Genomic DNA, 22,365 nt, shown 5'->3' with positions numbered 1-22,365 from the left:
CTCCACTGTTGGTGGGAATGCAAATTAGTGAAGCCATTATGGAAAACAGTATGGAGGTTCCTCAAAAACTTAAAAATAGAACTACCATATGATCCAACCATCCTACTACTGGGTATGTATCGAGAAGAAACAAAGTCAGTGTGTGGAAGGGATATCTGCACTCCCATGTTTATTGGAGCATTATTCACAGTAGCCAAGACACAGAATCAACCTAGTTGTCTGCAAATAAATGAATGGATAAAGAAAATGTGGAATATATACACAATGGAATATGATTCATCCATAAAACAGAAGGAAATCCTGTCATTTGCAACATGGATGAACCCAGAGAACATTGTGTTAAGTGAAATAAGCGAGCCACAGAAAGACAAATGTCACATGATCTCACTCGTATGTAGCATCTAACCAAGGTGATCTCAAAGAAATAGAATATAGATTTCAAAGAAGCAGAATATTGGTTACCAGACCGAGAGTGGTTTGGGAATGAGGAGCAGTGTTGGTGTAGTGGAGATGTTAGTAAAACAATACAAAATTACACTTATGTAAGAGAAGTAAGTTCAAGAGATCTATTGTACAGCAGGATGACTTTAGTTAATGATGATATATGGTATTATTTGAAATGCTATATCCACTCTCTTAGTGGATATTAAATATTCTCACCAGGAAAACAACTATGTGAGATAATGTATATATTAATTAGATACATTGAATGTCCACAGTGTATACATATTTCCAAATATCAAGTTGTACATGATACATAATTCTATAATTTAAAAAATATATAAAAATTAATTTGAGACAAAATATTTAAAAAGAAACAGTATCTTTGTTTCCATAATTTTTTTTTTTTTTGCGATGGAGTTTCACTCTTGTCACCCAGGCTGGAGTGCAATGGTGCTATCACCAGTGCAATGGTATCAGCTCACTGCTACCTCTGCCTCCCAGGTTCAAGTGATTCTCCTTCTTCAGCCTCCCTAGTAGCTGGGACAACAGGCATGCGCTACCTCACCCAGTTAATTTTTGTATTTTTAGTAGAGACGAGGTTTCACCATGTAGGCCAGGATGGTCTCAATCTCTTGACCTCACAATCTGCCTGCCTCGGCCTCCCAAAGTGCTGGGATTACAGACATGAGCCACCGCGCCTAGCCCGTTTCCACAAATTTTCAATACCAACGGATCCATAAAATCTTCAAAGACTCTTCAAGGGAGGCACATCGCATGGAGATGATTCCTGAGTTTCGTTCCTTGCAGAAATTAACCTTTCCTTAGGGGAAAACTTGTGACTTGTAAATTAAACCAGTGAAAAGAATTTCTTCTTGGGGGAAATAAATCCATCATGCCCTACCACTGCCTATTTTGACACAAAATTAACCGAAAATTTTCCATTCTAGCATCTTCTTACTACTCAAAGGGAGCTGAACTGTTTGGAGAGTGGAAAGAAAACAGAACAATTTATTTAATTAGGTGCTCTGAGAATTTAGCCCTTGAGACACTGGAAACTTTAAACATGCCCGTTTAAACATGCTGTAATTCTCTGCTCCCAGCCTTTGGAAAAACCCAGTATGGCTTCCCAGGAACAGATAGTGGAGAAAACTTCAGTGATAACCATCAGAGTTAGGGTGACCCGTGAGGGCTGGTGGGGTAAGAAGGAAAAGAGGAGAGAGAATGAGTACTAGGCTTTACCTCCACAGTAATGAGACTGGAAAGTCCCATACTTATTGAGTCTATGAAGGTGAAGTCCCTGTGCTTCGATGGTACTTGAGTCTTCACAGAAACCAGTGTTTCCCACCTTCTGTTCTGTTCCCTTCTCGCACCGGTTGGAATCCAGGGCCCGTCTTTAATAAGGTAGCTTCTGAACAGCCTCTAACTCTCCTGCACTCTTTCCTATAAACTTTAGTCTCCTGTTGAATTTCGTGCACCCAGTTACTTCTTTAGTACTCACTGAAAATCTACTATGCTCAAGGTATTGTCTCTGTGTTCCTGACGTGATTGGATTTTTCTATTATAGTCTATATTTTTTCTGGCAGATTATTGGTTACCAGACCCAGAGTGGTTTGGGGATTTGGGGGTAAGGTTGATGTGGTGGAGATGGTGACTTATTTATAGCACTTACTAGTTGTTATGTTGTTGCTATTTCAGCTTAGTATCCACGATATCGTATACAAATAATACAATTATTTCTGATATTCAACATGCAGTCCAATTTTTCTCATATTAAAAATCCCTTGGCTGAACATAGTGGCTCATGTCTGTAATTCCATTACTTTGGGAGGCCGAAGCGGGCGGATCACTTGAGGCCAGGACTTCGAGATTAGCCTGGCTAACATGGCGAAACCCCATCTCTACTAAACAGCAACAACAAAATGCCTGACACGTTGGCTTGTGCCTGTAATTCCAGCTACTCGGGAGGCTGAGATGGGAGAATGGCTTGAACCCAGGAGGCAGAGGTTGCAGTGAGCTGAGGTTGCACCCCACACTCCAGCCTGGGTGACAAAGACAATGTCTCAAAAAAAAAAAATCCCTTTACATGTTCAAAAAATGTCAAAAGATTGAAATTGTAGTAGACTGCCTTGGTGTATCCAGGAATTTAAACAGTTCACTGTTTTAACATAGCATATCTTGTTGCCTGTGGTATTAAAACCACCATTGTTTGGCCGGGCGCAGTGGCTCAAGCCTGTAATCCCAGCACTTTGGGAGGCCGAGACGGGCGGATCATGAGGTCAGGAGATCAAGACCATCCTGGCTAACATGGTGAAACCCCGTCTCTACTAAAAAATACAAAAAACTAGCCGGGCGAGGTGGTGAGTGCCTGTAGTCCCAGCTACACGGGAGGCTGAGGCAGGAGAATGGCGTAAACCCGGGAGGCGGAGCTTGCAGTGAGCTGAGACGGGCGGATCACTAGGTCAGGAGATCGAGACCATCCTGGCTAACATGGTGAAACCCCGTCTCTACTAAAAAATACAAAAAACTAGCCGGGCGAGGTGGCAAGTGCCTGTAATCCCAGCTATTCAGGAGGCTGAGGCAGGAGAATCGGTTGAACTTGGGAGGTGGAGGTTGCAGCGAGCTGAGATCGTGCCCCTGCACTCCAGCCTGGGCGACAGAGCGAGACTCCGTCTCAAAAAAAAAAAAAGAAAAAGAAAAAGAAAATGTGATATATATATACACACAATGGAATATAATTCAACCATAAAATACATCACATCCTGTCATTTGCAGCAACATGCATGGAAACTGAAATAAGCCAGGCACAGGAAAATAAATATTGCATATTCTCACTCATGTAAGAGCTAGCATGTGAGTCTCATGGCATTAGAGAGAAGAGTGGTGGTTACCAGAGGCTGAGAAGGCTGTGTGAGTAGGTGTGGGGGATGAAGAACGTTTGGTTAATGGACACCAACATACAGTGAGATAGAAGGAATAAGTTCTAATATTTGGTAGCACAGTAGGGTAAGTATAGTTAAAAATAATTTATTTTATATATGTATATATAGATTTTTTTTTTTTTTTGAGTCTCACTTAGTCACCCAGGCTGGAGAGCAGGGGCACGATCTCAGCTCACTGCAACCTCCACCTCCCAAGTTCAACCGATTCTCCTGCCTCAGCCTCCTGAATAGCTGGGATTACAGGCGCCAGCCTCCATGCCCAGCTAATTTTTGTATTTTTAGTAGAGATGACACATTTCACCCTGTTGGCCAGGCTGGTCTCAGACTCCTGACCTCAAGTGACCACCCGCCTCGTCCTCCCAAAGTGCTGGGATTACAAGTGTGAGCCACCTGGCCCATTTATTGTATATTTCAAAATAGCCAGAAGAGATTTGAAATGTTTCCAAGAAAAAGAAATGATAAATGTTTGGAGTGATGGATATTCTAAATATCCATAATTACACATTGCATGCTTATATCAAAATACCACATGTACTTTGTGGTATTTTTATATGTAATTATTACATTTGAATAAAAAAATTGATGGCTATTTTAAATGGAACTTTTGAAAATTAAATTATAACTGTTTTAGTGTATAAAAATAGAGGGGTTTTTTTGGCATAAAGAACTTCATGCCTGGGCGTGGATGCTCACGCCAGTAATCCCAGCACTTTGGGAGGCCAAGGCAGGTGGATCACTTGAGGTCAGGAGTTCGACACCAGTCTGGCGAACATGGTGAAACCCCGTCTCTACTAAAAATACAAACAAAAATTAGCCAGATGTGGTAGTGGGCACCTGTAATCCCAGCTACTCAGGAGGCTGAGGCAGGAGAATCGCTTGAACTCAGGAGGTGGAGTTTGCACTGAGAAGAGATGACACCACTGCACTCCAGCCTGGGTGACGAAACGAGACTCTGTCTCAAAAAAAGAATAAAAAACAAAACAAAACGAAAAACCTCAATTAAATTTAATTTGTCTAAGGCTTTTGTTGTAACACAACAAAACTGCACGTGTACTTTCTGAATCTAAAATAAAATGGCCTGGCACAGTGGCTCACACCTGTAATCTCAGTACTTTGGAAGGCTTAGGCAGGCAGATCACTTGAGATCAGGAGTTTGAGACCAGCCTGGTCAACATGGTGAAACCCTGTCTCTACTAAAAATATTTTTAAAATTAGCCGGGTGTGGTGGCAGGCGCCTGTAATCCCAGCTACTCGGGAGGCTGAGGCAGGAGAATTGCTTGAACCCAGAGGCGGAGGTTGCAGTGAACCAGGATTGCACCATTGCACTCCAGCCTGGGGGACAAGAGTGAGACTTCCTCTCAAAAAAACAGTAATAATAACAAATAAAATAAAATAACTCATGCAAGCACCCTCATGTGCTCTATTATTGAACCTGGTGATTTATCTATGATTTATTTCATGTTTCCTATGTTGTCAAGCATATTGTCTGAGAATAGTGACAATTTCATCTTTTCCAGTCCTTGTACTTTATTTGGTTATCTCCTGCCAACCTGTCTCAGACTCCAGCACCATACTGAGAGGCAAGGTTGGTGAGGATCCTTGTTTGTTACTGTTGAATCTAAAGTAAAAGCTTCAGGCCAGGCGCAGTGGCCCAGGCCTGTAATCCCAGCACATTGGAAGGCTGAGGCAGGTGGATCACTTGAGGTCAGGAGTTTGAGACCAGCCTGGCCAACATGGTGAAACCTTGTCTCTATTAAAAACACACAAATTTTGCCCGGTGTGGTGGTGGGCGTCTGTAATCCCAGCTACTCAGGAGGCTGAGGCAGGAGAATCACTTGGACCTGGGAGGCGGAGGTTGCAGTGAGCCGAGATCATGCCACTGCACTCCACCTGGGCGACAGAGTGAGACTTTGTCTCAAAAAAAAAAAAAAAAAAAAAAAAGTAAAGGCTTCTCATATTCTTCTATTCAGCGGTATTTACAGAAGGGTTTTTGTGCATCTCCTTTATCAGGTTTAAGGCATTTTACTTCCAATCCTAATAGGCTCCGAGATTTTGAATTTTACTTTTGGATGTCGACATGGATCACAGTTTGTATCTAATGAAATAATTATATAATCTCTCTTGTTTAATGTGTCAAGGCAGTGAAATACCCTTACACTTCTCCTGATATTATATATAATATATATGTTAGAGACAAGGTCTCACTCTGCGCTCCAGTTTGGAGTGCAGGAGCACCATCGTAGCTCACTGCAGCCTTGAATTCCTGGGCTCCAGCAATCCTCCCACCTCAGCCTCTTTAGTAGCTAGTACTGCAGGCACATGCCACTATATCCAGTTTATTTAAAAATTTTTAACAAATTATACCTTAAGTTCTGGGAGACATGTGCAGAACATGCAGGTTTGTTACGTAGGTATACACGTGCCATGGTGGTTTGCTGCACCCATTAACCCATCATCTACATTAGGTGTTTCTCCTAATGCTATCCCTCCCATAACCCCCACCCACCGACAGGCCCCAGTGTGTGATATTCCCCTTGCGTGTCCATGTGTTCTTGTTGTTCGACTTCCACTTATGAGTGAGAACATGCGGTGTTTGGTTTTCTGTTCCTGTGTTAGTTTGCTGACAATGATGGTTTCCAGCTTCATCCATATCCCTGCAAAGGATATGAACTCATCCTTTTTCTGGCTGCATAGTATTCCATGGTGTATATGTGCCACATTTTCTTTATCCAGTCTACCATTGATGGGCATTTGGGTTGGTTCCAAGTCTTTGCTATTGTGAATAGTGCTGCAATAAACATACGTGTGCATGTGTCTTTATAGTGGAATGATTTATAATCCGTTGGGTATATACCCAGTAATGGGATGGCTGGGTCAGATGGCATTTCTGGTTCTAGATCCTTGAGGAATCACTGCACTGTCTTCCACAATGGTTGAACTAATTTACCCTCCTACCAACAGTGTAAAAGTGTTCCTTTTTCTCCACATCCTTTGCAGCATCTGTTGTTTCCTGACTTTATAATGATCATCATTCTAACTGGCATGAGATGGTATCTCATTGTGGTTTTGATTTGCATTTCTCTAATGACCAGTGATGACAAGCTTTTTTTCATATGTTTGTTGGTTGCATAAATGTCTTCTTTCGAGAAGTGTCTATTCATATTCTTCACCTACTTTTTGATGAAGTTGTTTGTTTTTCTCTTGTAAGTTTAAGTTCCTTGTCAATTCTGGATATTCGACCTTTGTCAGATGGACAGATTGCAAAAAATTTCTCCCATTCTGTAGGTTGCCTGTTCACTCTGATAGTTTCTTTTGCTGTGCAGAAGCTCTTTCATTTAATAAGATCCCATTTGTCAATTTTGGCTTTTGTTGCCATTGCTTTTGGTGTTTTAGTCATGAAGTCTTTGCCCATGCCTGTGTCCTGAATGGTATTGCCTAGGTTTTCTTCTAGGGTTTTTATGGTTTTAGGTCTTATGTTTAAGGAAAGACAACCTTTTTAACACATCGTGTTACAAAACAGGATTTCCACGTGCAGATGAGTGGTGGTGGATCTTTACCTTACGACATTTGCAAAAATTAACACAAACTGGATGACAGACCTAAACTTAACAACTAAAATAATTTTAAAAATTACAGAAAATATTGGGAGATACTTTCATTATATTAGATAAGGTACGATTATTTGTATAAGACACAAAATGCACAGGGAACAAAAGAGAACATAGATAACTTGGGCTGGGCGCAGTGGCTCACGCGTGTAATCCCAGCACTTTGGGAGGCCGAGACAGGTGGATCATGAGATCAAGAGATCGAGACCATTCTGGCCAACATGGTGAAACCCCATCTTTACTAAAAATACAAAAATTAGCTGGGCGTGGTGGCAGATGCCTGTAGTCCCAGCTACTCAGGAGGCTGAGGCAGGAGAATCACTCGAACCTGGGAAGCAGATGTTGCAGTGAGCCGAGATTGCGCCAGTACACTCCAGCTCGGCGTAGGGAAAAGAGATTGAACTCAACTCCACCGAAACAAAAATGAGAGGATTTTCAAATGCTGGAGTGAGCTAATGGAAAAGTCCAGGAAGCCGTTAGGGAGGAGGTTGTCCAGTGTGATTTGGCCGTCTGTGTTCACTAATTGTCACTTACAGAAGGCTCCTACCCTCCCAAAGAAGCTGAAAGATAGGAATGTTGTTTTTATTAATAATTCACATTTCAAAGGGATGGCACCCAGGTTCTTGAGACATTCCTGGGTTATAAAAGTGGGATGTGGCAGGGCGTGATGGCTCACACCTGTAATCCCAGCACTTTGGGAGGCCAAAGTGGGATGATCATTTGAGCCAAGGAATTCGACCAGCCTGGGCAACATAGCAAGATCCCACGTCTGACAGAAAAAAAAAAAAAATAGCCAGGCATGGTGGCTTATATGCCTGTAATCCCAGCTGCTTGGGAGTCTGAGGCAAGAGGATCACTTGAGCCCAGGAGTTCGAGGCTGCAATGAACTATGATCACGCCACTGTACTCCAGTCTAGGTGACTGAGTGAGAGACAATCTCATTAAAAAAAAAAAAAAAAGCTATGAGACTTAAAAATGATTTCTCTCCCTTTCAAGGGAGCAGATAAATAATTTGTAATCACAAGTTTTCTAAAGTAAATGCTCTTTTAAAAAAAGGTCAGGGCTCTGTAGTCAGGAAGAAACCTAGCTTGTTTTGTAAAGCTGAGGAAAACATTAAAGCCATCTTAGTCCATTGAAAATCAGAATGTTCAAAACTGTTGTTCCAACTCTTGGATATTTAAACATAGCACCGTTAACTCTCATAGTAAAACAGAGGTGGTGTTGGTGTTGTCATTGTCATCGCTGTTGTTGTTGTTTTGAGACGAAGTGTCTCTCTGTCGTCCAGGCTGGGGTGCAGTGGCGCAATCTCACTGCATTGGATGATGATTTGCAGCATCATCCAAAGACACATATTATCCGATTTCTTGTTGGGACATCCCTGTATAATCTCGCCTTACACCAAGGTACTCACTGCAACCCCCGCCTCCCAGGTTCCGGCGATTCTCCTGCCTCAGCCTCCCGCGTAGCTGGAACTACAGGTGCATGCCACCACACTCAGCTGACTTTTGTATTTTTAGTAGAGATGGGGTTTCACCATATTGACCAGGCTAGTCTTGAACTCCTGACTTCAAGTGATCTGCCTGCTTCAGCCTCCCAAAGTGCTGGGATTATAGGCTTGAGCCACCACGCCTAGCCTAAAACAGAGGCTTTGCATTGCTTTTTACTAGCATCTTGAGTTCCAAGCTAAAATGGCAACTTTAAAAGTGAGAGACAAGGTAGGCTATCAGGCACCAAGTCTAAAATGGTAAACAGGGTCCATGACCCACAGGGGTTTGTGGTGATGGCAACAGATTGTAGGTGAGCAGATACCAAGTGTATTGTTTGACCTATGTATCCAAAAACACCATGAAGCAAGTCAGTAGAAGTCACATGTCAGCTGCCACCATTGAAAATCAGATTCTTCTGCTAGTTTTCTTGTTTTTTTAATGACCACTGCACATTTAATCTTTAAATATGTACATTAGGCCAGGCGTCGTGGCTTACGCCTGTAATCCCAGCACTTTGGGAGGCTGAGGTGGGCGGATCATGACGTGAAAAGATTAAGACCATCCTGGCCAATATGGTGAAACCCCGTCTCTACTAAAAATATAAAAAATTAGCTGGGAGTGGTGGTGGGCGCCTGCATTCCCAGTTACTCAGGAGGCTGAGGCAGGGGAATAGCTTGAACCCAGGAGGCAGAAGTTGCAGTGAGCCAAGATCACGCCACTGCACTCCAGCCAGGCGACAGAGTAAGACTCCATCTCAAAAACAAACAAAAAACATGTACATTAAACATCACATTTGGGTTTTATTTAAAAACTTCATTTTTGTGCCTTGCCTCATATTACATATTTATAGTTTAAGTGTTTTTCTATTGTAAAATGACACTTTTTTTTTTTTTTTTTTTTTTTTTTTTTTGAGACAGAGTCTCACTCTGTCGCCCAGGCTGGAGTGCAGTGGCATGATCTCGGCTCACTGCAAGCTCTGCCTCCCAGGTTCACGCCATTCTCCTGCCTCAGCCTCCTGAGTAGCTGGGACTACAGGCGCCGGCCACCAAGCCCGGCTAATTTTTTCTATTTTTTTTAGTAGAGACGGGGTTTCACCATGTTAGCCAGGATGGTCGTGATCTCCCGACCTCGTGATCTGCCCACCTCAGCCTCCCAAAATGCTGGGATTACAGGCGTGAGCCACCACGCCCAGCCAAATGACATGCTTTTCTTAAGGACCATATGGTGTAATAGCAAATTGAACTTATCTTCTACCAGTTTTCTACTCAAACCTCTTTTCAGATTTAGAGCATAGAAATTGAAGAGGTGCTGGGCTCATCTTTAGATGTCAAAATATGGCCTCTAAATAGTCAATATTCCTCGAGGACCACATGGTGGCAAGTTGATTACATCAGACACCTTCCACCCCAGGGTAGGCAGCAATTCATCTTTACTGAGATGAATATTTATTTATGTACTTATGTTTACCTTCCCTGCCCACAGTGCCTTGGCAAACAGCATCATCCAAAGACGTATTATCCGATTTCTTGTTGGGATATCCCTCCATTATCTCACATTACACCAAAATACTTGTTTTATGGTGGAGGAGATATTAAAAAGAACATTTAGGAAGAGAGCCAGTAGTCCTAATGGATGTTGCAGTATCTGAAGCTGCTCAAGACTACATATTAAGATTCTGGGCCGGGCGCGGTGGCTCAAGCCTGTAATCCCAGCACTTTGGGAGGCCGAGGCGGGTGGATCACAAGGTCAGGAGATCGAGACCATCCTGGCTAACACGGTGAAACCCCGTCTCTACTAAAAATACAAAAAACTAGCCGGGCGTGGTGGCGGGCGCCTGTAGTCTCAACTACTTGGGAGGCTGAGGCGGGAGAATGGCGGGAACCCGGGAGGCGGAGCTTGCAGTGAGCCGAGATCACGCCACTGCACTCCAGCCTGGGAGACACAGCGAGACTCCGTCTCAAAAAAAAAAAAAAAAAAAATTCTGGCAACTCTGTGATTCAGCTCTCACTCTCCTGAATCATAAGCCAGTGCTCGCTCCTGGCACCACATTTGAAGATGTGTCTTCATTCAGCCAGGTGCTGTTACTGTCTAAACTCCTGTTTTGGGCCTCTGTGAATTCACCCGCAAAATTAGGCAACTAGACAAAATACAGCATGATCAGACCTAGAATTCTGGGCAGATGGTTTGTCTGTTTCTGGTGATACATTTTCTTTTCTTTTCTTGTTTTTTTTTTTTTGAGACGGAGTTTCGTTCTTGTTGCCCAGGCTGTCGTGCAGTGGCACCATCTCGGCTCACCACAACCTCTGCCTCCTGGGTTCAAGCGATTCTCCTGCCTCAGCCTCCCGAGTAGCTAGGATTACAGGCATGCGCCACCACACCCAGCTAATTTTGTATTTTTAGTAGAGGTGGGGATTTCACCATATTGGTCAGGCTGGTCTCGAACTCCTGACCTCAGGTGAGCCACCGCCTTGGCCTCCCAAATTGCTGGGATTACAGGTGTGAGCCACCGCACTTGGCCATTTTTTTTTTTTTTTTTTTTTTTTTTTTTTTTTTGAAACAGGGTCTCTTTCCGTCTCCAAGGCTAGAGTGCAGTGGTGTGATCACAGCTCACTACAGGGTCAAACTCTTGGGCTCAAGTGATCCTCCTGCCTCAGCCTCACAAGTGGCTGGGACTACAGGTGAACATTACAATAGTTGGCTTTTTTTTTTTTTTTTTTGAGACAGCATCTCACTCTGTCACCCAGGCTAGAGTGCAGTGGCACAATCTCAGCTCATGGCAAGCTCCAACTCCCGGGTTCACACCACTCTCCTGCCTCAGCCTCCCAAGTAGCTGGGACTATAAGCGCCCGCCACCACACCCGGCTAATTTTTTGTATTTTTAGTAGAGATGGGGTTTCACTGTGTTAGCCAGGATGGTCTCGATCTCCTGACCTCGTGATCTGCCCGCCTCGGCCTCCCAAAGTGCTGGGATTACAGGGGTGAGCCACCGTGCCCAGCCTTTTTTTTTTTTTTTTTGTAAAGAAAAGGTCTCCCTATTTATTTTAGAGGCTATCAAACTTATTTTAGAAATGTACTAAACAAACATATGGAGAAATCCTCAATCTCACTAATAAGGAAATAAATTATTTATCCATCAGTCTATTTTAAGTTTGGACATATAACATGATCTGATAACATTCTAAGATTGCAGATTTAACTCTATGGGGCAAGAATTTGTTTTTACTTCTGTATCCCAGGCACCTAGAACAGCCTGGCACACTATAAGGTCCAATAAATACTGTCAAAGGATCACTGAGAAAGGTTTAAAAAAAGATTGTCAAATGAATGAATTCGATAAGAGCTAGCAATGGTTAATGGTAAAATGAACTATTTCATAACTTTTATCCAACAATGTCTGAGTTGAGTACTTGAACTTGTTGTATTAACCCTCAGGAATCAATACAAACAAATCTACAAACACCAAGCTGAGGTGTAGTCGTGGAAAATATAAAAGGAGGAGATGAAAGGGTAGAACTGAAGGATAACAGAAGCCCGTCTCTTTGTATAAGACTCATACAAAGTACTCACAGTACTCACAAGGTATGTTGACTAAAGACAGAGAAACAAATTCCATGAGATTAAGAGGCAGAATTTTTTTTTTTTTGAGACATTTTACTATCTTTGTTGCCCAGGCTGGTCTTGAACTTCTGGTCTCAAGTGATCTTCCTGCCTCAGCCTCCCAAAGCACTGGGATTACGGGTGTGAGACACTGCGCCTGGCCTGTAGGCAGAATTTCTTTAGTTGCTGTTGTTTTTGAGACACGGTCTGGCTCCATTGCCCAGGCTGGAGTGCAGTAGCACAATCTCTGCTCACTGCAGCCTCAGCCTCCTGGGCTCAAGGGGTCCTCCCACCTCAGCCTCCTGAGTAGCTGGGACCACAGGTGCACACCACTATGCCTGGCTAATTATTATATATTTTTTGTAGAGACAGGGTCTTGCTATGTTGCCCAAGCTGGTCCAGAATTTCTTTAGCTTGCTGCTGCTACCTCTGCCAACTCAGAAAGGTTACCAACCCAGGACCAATGTTCCCGTCATCGAGCATAGAGCCTTCTCCCAAGCAGTCTCTCTAGGGCCCTCTTGATGTCCCTGTTTTGCAAGCAATAGATGAAGGGGTTCAGCATGGGGGTGACCACAGTGTACATGACCGAGGCCACCATGCCCCGCCAGGAAGAGGACGATGCATTGGAACTAAGATACACACCAAGGCCTGTCCCGTAGAATAAAGAAACCACAGACAGATGAGATCCGCAGGTAGAAAAGGCTTTGTGTTTCCCATCTGTGGATGAGATTCTCAGGATGGAGGAGACAATTTGGGTGTAGGAGAAAAGGATTCCTGAGAAGGGCACAAAACCCAGAAGGCCGGTCACCACGTAGAGCAGGATGTAATTCATGTGTGTGTCTGAGCAGGCAAGCGTGAGGGCCTGAGCAAGCTCGCAGTAAAAGTGCTGAATGACCCAACTGGTGCAAAAGGACAACTGCAGCATCAACAGACTCTGGATCAGGGAGTATGACAAGCTGAGGAACCAGGACACAAGAACCAGCAGGCCACAGAGGCGGGAGTTCATAATGACAGGGTAGTACAGGGGGTGACAGATGGCCACATACCGGTCATAGGCCATCATGGTGAGGAGAAATGTGTCCATGCCTCCAAAAACCATGAAAAAATACATCTGGGAGATGCAGCCTGCATAGCTGATGGCATTGCTCTGCGCCTGGATGTTCACCAGCATCTTGGGGACTGTGGTGGAGGTGAAACCGATGTCAGCCAAGGACAGGTTGGAGAGGAAGAAGTACATGGGGGTGTGGAGGTGGGAGTCAGAGCTGACGGCCAAGATGATGAGCAGGTTCCCTAGCACCGTGACCAGGTACATGGACAGAAACAGTGCGAAGAGTGTCTGTTGATCCTCTAGGTCCTGGGAAAATCCCAGGAGTAAAAATTCTGAAACCCTTGTTTGATTTCCCAAGTCCATGTTGCCGACACATCAGCTAGACAGTTAAGGAAGGGAAGAAACATGAAATAGTTGCTGAACAGGCTCCAAAATCTCTCTGCTGTTTTATTTCTTGAGGAGAATAATTGGGTACAAAAGCTTTAAAATTGCAAAACTTAGGAATCCTACATTCTGTCATTTGTTATAGGCAACATTTCATGATGTTGACTAACGCCTGTTCATTGGCCTCTCGGAGACCCACCCATTCCCTTTTTCTCTGCTTTAGCATCATCAAATCTACCAAGATAAGAGCAACTTTAGACCTTAGAGATAAAACGGTCCATACCTGCTCTAACACACATAAGGTCCAGTGAACCTAAGAAAAGGTCAGGGTCGTCTTCCTTGTCTAAGACACAACTAAGACTGAAGAAGGTCAGACAACTATGTCTGAGCAGTAAGAAAATGTGAAAGCAGAGATAATAGATAGGCAGAATATTGCAACTATGAGAAGTGAGAAAATATGAAAGCAGAGATAATAGCTAGGCAAAATATTGCAAGATGAGTGGATTTAGGTTTTTCAAGGAAAGAAAGAGGGAAGGAGGGAGGGAGGGAGGAAGGAAGGAAGGAAGGAAGGAAGGAAGGAAGGAAGGAAGGAAGGAAGGAAGGAAAGAAAGAATTTCTTTTTGCCTCAAGTCCCACTTGGAGTTATGGTGGCAGCCAAATTCTGACTCAAATAGGTCATGAGATTACCACTAACAACATTCATCTTAAGAAGCTGGCCACACATTAAAAACCTTCTACCTTAGAACCAGGGTTTCAAAATTAGAGACCAGAAAGATACAGTCATTTGACATTTATACAATTCTCTTTTTCCATCCGCATAATAAATATGGCCTAATCTGTTTCTGTTGTCTAGTGTTGGTGCACGGTTTCTTTGTTGTTGTTGTTGGTTTTCTGCTTTTGTTGTGGTTTTTTTGTTTGGTTTTTGTTTTTTTTTTGAGACAGAGTCTCACCCTGTCACCCAGGCTGGAGTGCAGTGGCGCAATCTCGGCTTACTGTAACCTCTGCCTCCCTGGTTCAAGCGGTTCTCTTGCCTCAGCCTCCTGAGTAGCTGGGATTACAGGTGCGTACCACCACGCCCAGCTAGTTTTGTAAAAAACTAGCTAGTTTCACCATGTTGGCCAGGCTGGTCTTGAACTCCCAACCTCAGGTGATCTGCCTACCTCGGCCTCCCAAAGTGCTGGGATTACAGGCATGAGCCACGGCACCTGGCCTGGTGTACAATTTTTGTTGAGCCATGCTGGGGAGTATAGAATAATTGAACTAGGTTGACAACTAGGTTGTCAGTCACTGAAAAAGTGCTAAAAGTCATTCCGCAAGAGGGTCTTCTTTGGGCGAGGCTAAGTGTTAGCTGTTGGGGATCAAAGATTAATGATGTGGTCTTTTTTTTTCTTATGGTTCCACCTTCCAGAAGATGGATTCAGAAACAGATCATTGTAACACAGTGAATTAAGTGCTAAAATAAAACGATGTGCAGAGTGGAGTACAGAGAGGATTCCTCAACCCAGCCTGGAGTAATGCACTCACGGAAGGACTCCTGGAAGAAGGAATACCCGGGCAAGGAGTTACCCAGGTGAAGGGTTGCACAGGGACATTTCTGGCAAAGATATAAGCAAGGGAATAAGCCTAGAAGCAAGAAGCAGCACGGGACAGAGTTCTCTTAGCCCTTTGCTGCTGCTTAAGCGCAGTGTTAGATAAGAATGATGAGGATGATGTTGGAGAGGTGGGCAGGGATGACATGTCTAAGAACTTTGCAAAGTATAATCCATAAAGGATGGGGCTGTGAAGGAACTGCGATCAAAGGAGTAATGTGATAGGAATTGCAATTCTCCCTGGGGCTTGGAGGGAAAGATGGATTTAGGGCAGGCAAAACTAAGGACAAGGGAACAGGGGGTTGGGGATTCCTCATATCATTAGAGTTGAGGGGGACAACTCAGGAATATTTTCACAGAAGGAAAACAAAGGCCGGGAGAGGTAAAGGAATGAGGTCGAGCTAACAATCTCAGCTTAAGGACAAGACTTGACACTCAAGTGAAATGGAGGGAATTATGGAAAAGAATCCAGTGGGTTTCAATGCTTCCCTTGCGTTCCCCAGAGGATATGATGTCAAGAGGAGACTGGATGTTGGGCTTGCCTGAGCCCTTCGCTTTCCCTCATTCACCCACCCTACCCTAGTTGTTATACACCATGGCCTTCGATTCCAGGGAACACAGACGCTTGTCTCTTGAAGGTGTCTGCTTAGAACCATGGATAAGGGTAAAGAAAGAAGGGGAAGGATAAGTCTTTCTGGAGAAGCAGGAGATGTTTCCAAGCAAGTGAGGGTCACAGAGAAGAATTCAGAGAGGCTTGATCTAGGCAGAGGGCCTCTGAAGTTCTTGGGTCAACTAGTAGGTGAAAAGAACTAGAAGTGACCAGGACTTCACTGCAAGGCACCTACAGCTCTATCAGTACCTTGGGGCATCCATTTGTGCAATGCAGATTGCGCACTGTAAGACCACACAGAGTGATCCAGGGCAGCACTATGATATCAAAGAGTGCCCCAGGCCAACAAACAGTAGCCCTTCCTATAATCTCCATCAGTCATCCACCCAAGTAATATACAGGCAAAGTTAAAGCTCATTATGCAATGGCAACTTAAGCAAATAGTCTAGCCATTCTCCCTTCTAAGAAATCAGCCTCAAGAGCTTCTTCTCCATGGACATCACAGGGTTTCTCCTGCCCTGTGATTACAAGTCAATGCCTTTCCCCTCAATCATCTCTTTTCCCTGTTTCCCTCAACACTTACTGGGCTATGCTGGCTTGGCAATGTGGACCCACCACAGGAGCCACCTCCCCTGAATCTTGTTGTCTCGTGGAAGTAGGTGATGAAGACAGAAGCTCTACCCTCCAAAAGAGCAGGAAGAGAGAGCCCAGCAGGTGGTACGGGGCCTGGATGATTTCTCCTCAAGAACACATGAGTGTCTTGGACCTTGCGCCTGGAGGCCTGGGTGACTGTAAGTAAATAAGTTGAATGTTGGGCCCTGGGAGGGTGTATCCCCTCTGAAGCTTGTTAGACAAATTGGTCAATGGCTTATTCATTCCCTGATCAGTTTGGTTCCTCAAGGGCAGGGACTACACAAGAGGTTTCTGAACTGCCAATTCCTTATCCCTGGGAGACTATCAATGGGGCCAGCTGTGATTCCCGTCTCCTGTACCCTCTCCTTTGGGAAGAATTACTCTAGTCTACTTTGAGTCACCTTTGGTGACAACTGTCAGCAATTTTTTTTTTTTTTTTTTTTTTGGAGAGAGAACCTCGCTCCGTCTCCCAGCCTGAAGTGCAGTGGCGAAATCTCGGCTCATTGCAGTGTCTACCTCCCGGGTTCAAGCGATTCTCCTGCCTCAGCCTCCCAAGTGGCTAGGATTACAGGCGCCTGCCACCACGCCTGGCTAATTTTTGTATTTTTAGTAGAGATGGGGTTTCACCATGCTGGAAGTCTGGTCTTGAACTCCTGCCCTCAAGTGCTCTGCCTACCTCAGCCTCCCAAAATGCTCAATTATAGTCGTGAGCCACCACACCTGGCCAGCATTTTCTGACTTGAGGTTTCATAATCAGGCAGATAGTTGGGTAGCAAAGGGTCCCACGAGTCACAAAAAGGTAGTGGTTCTCAAAAGGGAGACTGCACCAGAATGACCTCAAGGACTTGTTTAAACACAAGATTGATAGAACCCACTTTCAAGTTTGTGTCTCAGTAGGTCTAAGCTTGAGTCATAATTTGCATTTTGGACACATTCTAGATGTGATGGTCCCCAGGACAATCTTTTTGGGAACCAGTATCCTGGGACAGTGTTTCACAAATTTAGATGTATCAAAGTATTATAAAGAGGGGATCTTGTGAACAGATAACTTCCCACCGTATCCCAGACTTACCTTGCCAAGATCTCCAAAGGAAGACCTAAGAATCTACTTAAAAAAAAATACTATAGTTTTTTGTTTTTGTTTTTGAGACAGGGTCTTGCTCTGTCACCCATGCTGGAGTGCAGTGGCGTGATCACAGCTCACTGCAGCTTCAACTTCCTGGGGTCAAGCAATCCTTCCGCAACAGCCTCCTGAGTAGCTGAGACTACAGGAGTGCACTAACATGCCCAGCTAATTTTTACTTTTTTTTTTTTTTTAGAGACAGGGTTTTACCATGCTACCCTAGGGGATCTTGTTAATATATAGCTTCCCACTCTATCCCAGACTTACCTCATCAATATCTCCAAGGGAGGACCTAAGAATCTACTTTTTAAAAAAATTATAACAGTTGGCCAGGCACGGTGGCTCATGCCTGTAATCCCAGCACTTTGGGAGGCCAAGGCGGGCAAATCATGAGGTCAGGAGTTTGAGACCAGCCTGGCCAACATGGTGAAAACCCATCTCTACTGAAAATACAAAAATTAGCCAGGTGTGGTAGCGCATGCCTGTATTCCTAGCTACTCAGGAAGTTGAGGCAAGAGAATTGCTTGAATCTGGAGGTGGAGGCTGCAATGAGCTGAGATCGCATCACTGCTCTCTGCCTGGGGGACGGAGTGAGACTCTGTCTCAGAAAAAAAAATGCAACAGTTTTATTTATGAAACTTTTTATTAATTTAAAATAAATAATAAAGTTTTTATTATTTTTTTTTTCCTTTTGAGACAAGGTCTCACTCTTGTCCAGGCTAGAGTGCAGTGTCGCGATCTCAGCTCACTGCAGCCTCAAATTTACCAGCTCAAGTTATCCTCTCACCTCAGCCTTCCAAGTAGCTGGGAGTACAGGCTGCACCCCCACACCCTGCTGATTTTTTACATTTTTTTGTAGAGACAGGGCATCGCTATGTTGCCCAGACTGGTCTAGAATTTGTGGCCTCACAGAATTCTTCCATCTCAGCCCCACAAAGTGCTGGAATTACAGGCATGAGCCAGCACACCTGGCCTTTATTAATATTTTTATTGTGGTAAAATATGTATAACAAAATTGACCATTTTAAGTGTAAGACTTAGCAGCACATTGCCAGGCATGGTGGCTCATGCCTGTAATTCCAGCACGTTGGAAGGCTGAGGTCAGCAGATCATCTGAGGTTGGGAGTTCAAGACCAGCCTAGCCAACATGGTGAAACCACGTTTCTACTACAAAAAGGATACAAAAGTTAGCCAGGTGTGGTGGCGTGGACCTGTAATCCCAGCTACTAGGGAGGCTGAGGCAGGAGAATCGCTTGAACCCAGGAAGCAGAGGTTGCAGTGAACTGAGATCACACCACTGCACTCCAGCCTGGGCAACAGAGTGAGACTCCATCTCAAAAAAAAAAAAAAAAAAAATGGAGACTCAGTGGCACTATGTACATTCACAATGGTGTGCACCATTACTACTATCCATCTTGCATTCTTTTTCATCATTTCTGAATGGAAACCCTATACACATGAAATAATACCTCCCATTCTCCTCTGCTTCCAGGCCCTGGCAACCTCCATTGCTCCTTCTGTGTTTCTGAATTCCCTGTTCATGTTTCCTCATGTAAGTGGAATCACACAATATTTGTCATTTTGCATCTTGTTTATCTCACTTAGCATAATGTTTTCAAGGTTCAACCATGTTGCTTTTATTGATTGATTGATTGATTGATTGATTGATTTACTTTTTTTTTTTTTTTTTTTTTTTTTTTTTTTTTTTTTTTTTTTTTTTTTGAGACGGAGTCTCACGCTGTTGCCCAGGCTGGAGTGCAGTGGCGCGATCTCGGCTCACTGCAAGCTCCGCCTCCCGGGTTCCCGCCATTCTCCTGCCTCAGCCTCCTGAGTAGCTGGGACTACAGGCGCCCGCCACCGCGCCCGGCTAATTTTTTGTATTTTTAGTAGAGACAGGGTTTCACTGTGGTCTCGATCTCCTGACCTTGTGATCCGCCCGCCTCGGCCTCCCAAAGTGCTGGGATTACAGGCTTGAGCCACCGCGCCCGGCCGATTGATTTACTTTTAATAGCAATGTGAGTCTTACTATTTTGCCCGGGTTGGTCTCAAACTCCAGGAAGAAAATTTCTGGACATTGTACTCTATGGTGACTTAGTTAATAATAATGTATTGTACACTTGAAAATTCCTTAGCCATGGTGGCTCACATCATGCCTATGATCCCAGCACTTTGGGAGGCTGAGGTGGAAGGATCACTTGAGTCCAGGTCTTCCAGCCTGGACAACATAGCAAGACCCCATCTCTAAGAAAAAAAAAAAGGGTAAAAAATTAGTCAGTTATGCTGGTGTGTGCCTGTAGTCCTAGTCACCTGGGAGGATCACTTAAGCCCAGAAGTTCCAGGCTGCAGTGAGCTATGATCACACCACTGCATTCTAGCCTGGGTGACAGAGACCCTGTCTCAAAATAATAATAAACACTGATTTTCAAATATTCACCATAATCCCATCAACAATTGTATTTCCATATCCTCGCAATCTAACTATAGTCCCTGTTAGGACTCCATGACCAGGTCTTGGAACCAGAGTACATGAGGCTCCCATGTCAAGGAGTCCCAGAAATGTCTTTTCTCTACCTCCTGACCATTTTACACACTTGTGTGAATATGGCCTTGTGTTACCAGCCACGTTTCTACTAAAAAAAGTATACAAAAATTAGCCAGGCATACTGGTGTGCACCTGTAATCCCAGCTACTCAGGAGGCTGAAGCAGGAGAATTGCTTGAACCCGGGAGGCAGAGGTTGCAGTGAGCTGAGATCACGCCATTGCACTCTAGCCTGGGGGACAGAGCAAGACTCCGTCTCAATAATAATAATAATAATAATAATAGTAATAATAATAACTCTTTGGGAGGCCAAGACAGGTGGATCACAAGGTCAGGAGATTGAGACCATCCTGGCCAACATGGTGAAACCCCGTCTCTACTAAAAATACAAAAATTAGCTGGGTGTGGTGGTGTGCACCTGTAATCCCAGCTACTCAGGAGGCTGAGACAGGAGAATCCCTTGAACCTGGGAGGTGGAGGTTGCAGTGAGCCAAGCTCGTGCCACTGCACTCCAGCCTGGAGACAGAGTGAGACTCCATCTCAAAAAAAATAAATTAATAAAATAAAATAAAAATAAAATAAGAACTTAGGATAATGGAAGAAGTGTTTCTGATCCCACAGAAAGGATTTAGTCCCTGCTTCCACCCCAGCCATGCTAGTATCACTTCCTATATGCATTTCTGGTGATATTGAGTGGCTTTCATTTCCAGCCAATGTTGATAATCTATCTGCCCAAGACTAAACATAGACGGGTTCTTATTCCTTATTTTTTAACACCTTTCATATTTTAACATATTAGCCAATAATTTTATAATTGAGGAAGATAACAGAAACACAACTAATTGAGAAGCTTCTCTGGGTACTTTGGGCCTCTTACAGAGTGTGGTGTTGAGTTTAGAAGTCTTATCGTATTTCACAAGACTTAGTGTAGATAGTGAATTTGAAGACAGGTCTGACCAGAATACTGTGTCCTATATATTCTAGCAGCAGAACACTTAGATAACTGTACTCATTCATTTCACAAATGTTTGAGTCATTATGAAGTGTCAGTCACCATAAAGGAAAGGAAGCAATCCAGAACTAGTCATAAATTTGAGTTGGGAGTATGGTGTCATTTATAAGGGTGGAACAGGTATGATAAGGGTGGCTTGCTAAAGAAAAGTTCTATTTGGGGCATGTTATTTTTAAGATGATTATTAGCCATGCAAATACATTTCTGGAGCTAAGAGGAGGAGTCTGAGCCATGATTTGAAGTTGGGGGTTGTTAGCCTATGTGTGTATCAGTTAGCTATTGCTCCAATGTGCTGCCTAACAAATGATCACAAAAATCCCAGAGGCAAAACATCATGTATGTATTTAGCTCACAAATCTGGGAGTTGATCTGCATTGGGTTCCACTGAGCCACTGAGCTACTCTTGCATCTGTAGTAGTGCCACAAGTGCTAAAGTTAGCAAACCCAACTACACAAGCATGTTTAAAGCCTCTGGTCATATTTTACTGGTTAACGTCCCATTGCCCAAAACAAGTCACATAGCAAAGGGCATGAATATACAAGGAGTGAGGAAATGAGGGCATTAATTTTCTAGAATGTGGTAGTGAAAGTCAAGGTACTTGGACCATGGGATGAAACCACCTTCTGAAGGAGAAAGAAAAAAGGACCGGCCAGGCGCGGTGGCTCACGCCTATAATCCCAGCACTTAGGGAGGCCGAGGCGGGCGGATCACGAGGTCAGGAGATCAAGACCATCCTGGCTAACAAGGTGAAACCCTGTCTCTGCTAAAAATACAAAAAAAAATTAGCCAGGCGTGGTGGCAGGCGCCTGTAGTCCCAGCTACTTGAGAAGCTGAGGCAGGAGAATGACATGAACCTGGGGTGGAGCTTGCAGTGAGCTGAGATCGCGCCACTGCACTCCAGCCTGGGCGACAGAGCAGCAAGATTCCGTCTCAAAAAAAAGAAAAGAAAAAAGACCTATTGAAAGAAAGGTCACAGCCAGGCATGGTGGCTTATATCTGTAAACCTAATATTTTGAGAGGCCAAGGTGGGCAGATCACTTGAGCCTAGCAGCTCAAGACTAGCCTGGGCAACATGGCGAAGCCCTGTCTCTACAAAAAATACAAAAAAAAAAAAAAAAAAAAAAAAAAAAAGCTGGGTATGGTGGCGCATGCCTGTAGTTACAGCTGTTCAGAAGGCTGAGGTAAGAGGGTCATTTGAGCCCAGGAGGTCGAGGCTGCAGTGAGCTGTGATTTTATACAGCCTTTCAGAATAGTTTTCAACTTTAATGAGACAATATAAACCTGATACAAAACAGACAAGTATATTATGATAAAAGAAATCACAGGACAACCTCATTAACATAGACACAG

General features: G+C 43.9%; 1 protein-coding gene and 1 long non-coding RNA gene across 2 annotated transcripts; one reads left to right on the top strand and one right to left on the bottom strand.

Moving 5' to 3' along the window:
* Positions 1-12,547: 12,547 nt before the first annotated feature.
* Positions 12,548-13,573, bottom strand: LOC126942729 (olfactory receptor 7D4-like). Its single transcript, XM_050770684.1, has one exon. The coding sequence runs from the start codon at positions 13,484-13,486 to the stop codon at positions 12,548-12,550; it is 939 nt and encodes a 312-aa protein (XP_050626641.1). The 5' UTR covers positions 13,487-13,573.
* Positions 13,574-14,919: 1,346 nt separating this feature from the next.
* LOC126942926 (uncharacterized) lies at positions 14,920-19,016 on the top strand. Its single transcript, XR_007721654.1, has 3 exons — positions 14,920-15,077; positions 16,366-16,497; positions 18,955-19,016. It is a non-coding gene; the product is annotated as an uncharacterized LOC126942926 (long non-coding RNA).
* The last annotated feature ends 3,349 nt before the right edge of the window (positions 19,017-22,365 follow it).

The sequence above is a fragment of the Macaca thibetana genome, chromosome 19, assembly GCF_024542745.1.
Source record: "Macaca thibetana thibetana isolate TM-01 chromosome 19, ASM2454274v1, whole genome shotgun sequence".
NCBI classification, from domain to species: Eukaryota; Metazoa; Chordata; class Mammalia; order Primates; family Cercopithecidae; genus Macaca; species Macaca thibetana.
The sequence above is the reverse complement of the archived record's forward strand: the minus strand, read 5'-3'. Positions and strand labels throughout refer to the sequence as shown.

Excerpts from the sequence above, each read along its gene's own strand:
- LOC126942729 (XM_050770684.1), bottom strand. The coding sequence starts at position 13,486 with ATGGACTTGGGAAATCAAACAAGGGTTTCAGAATTTTTACTCCTGGGA.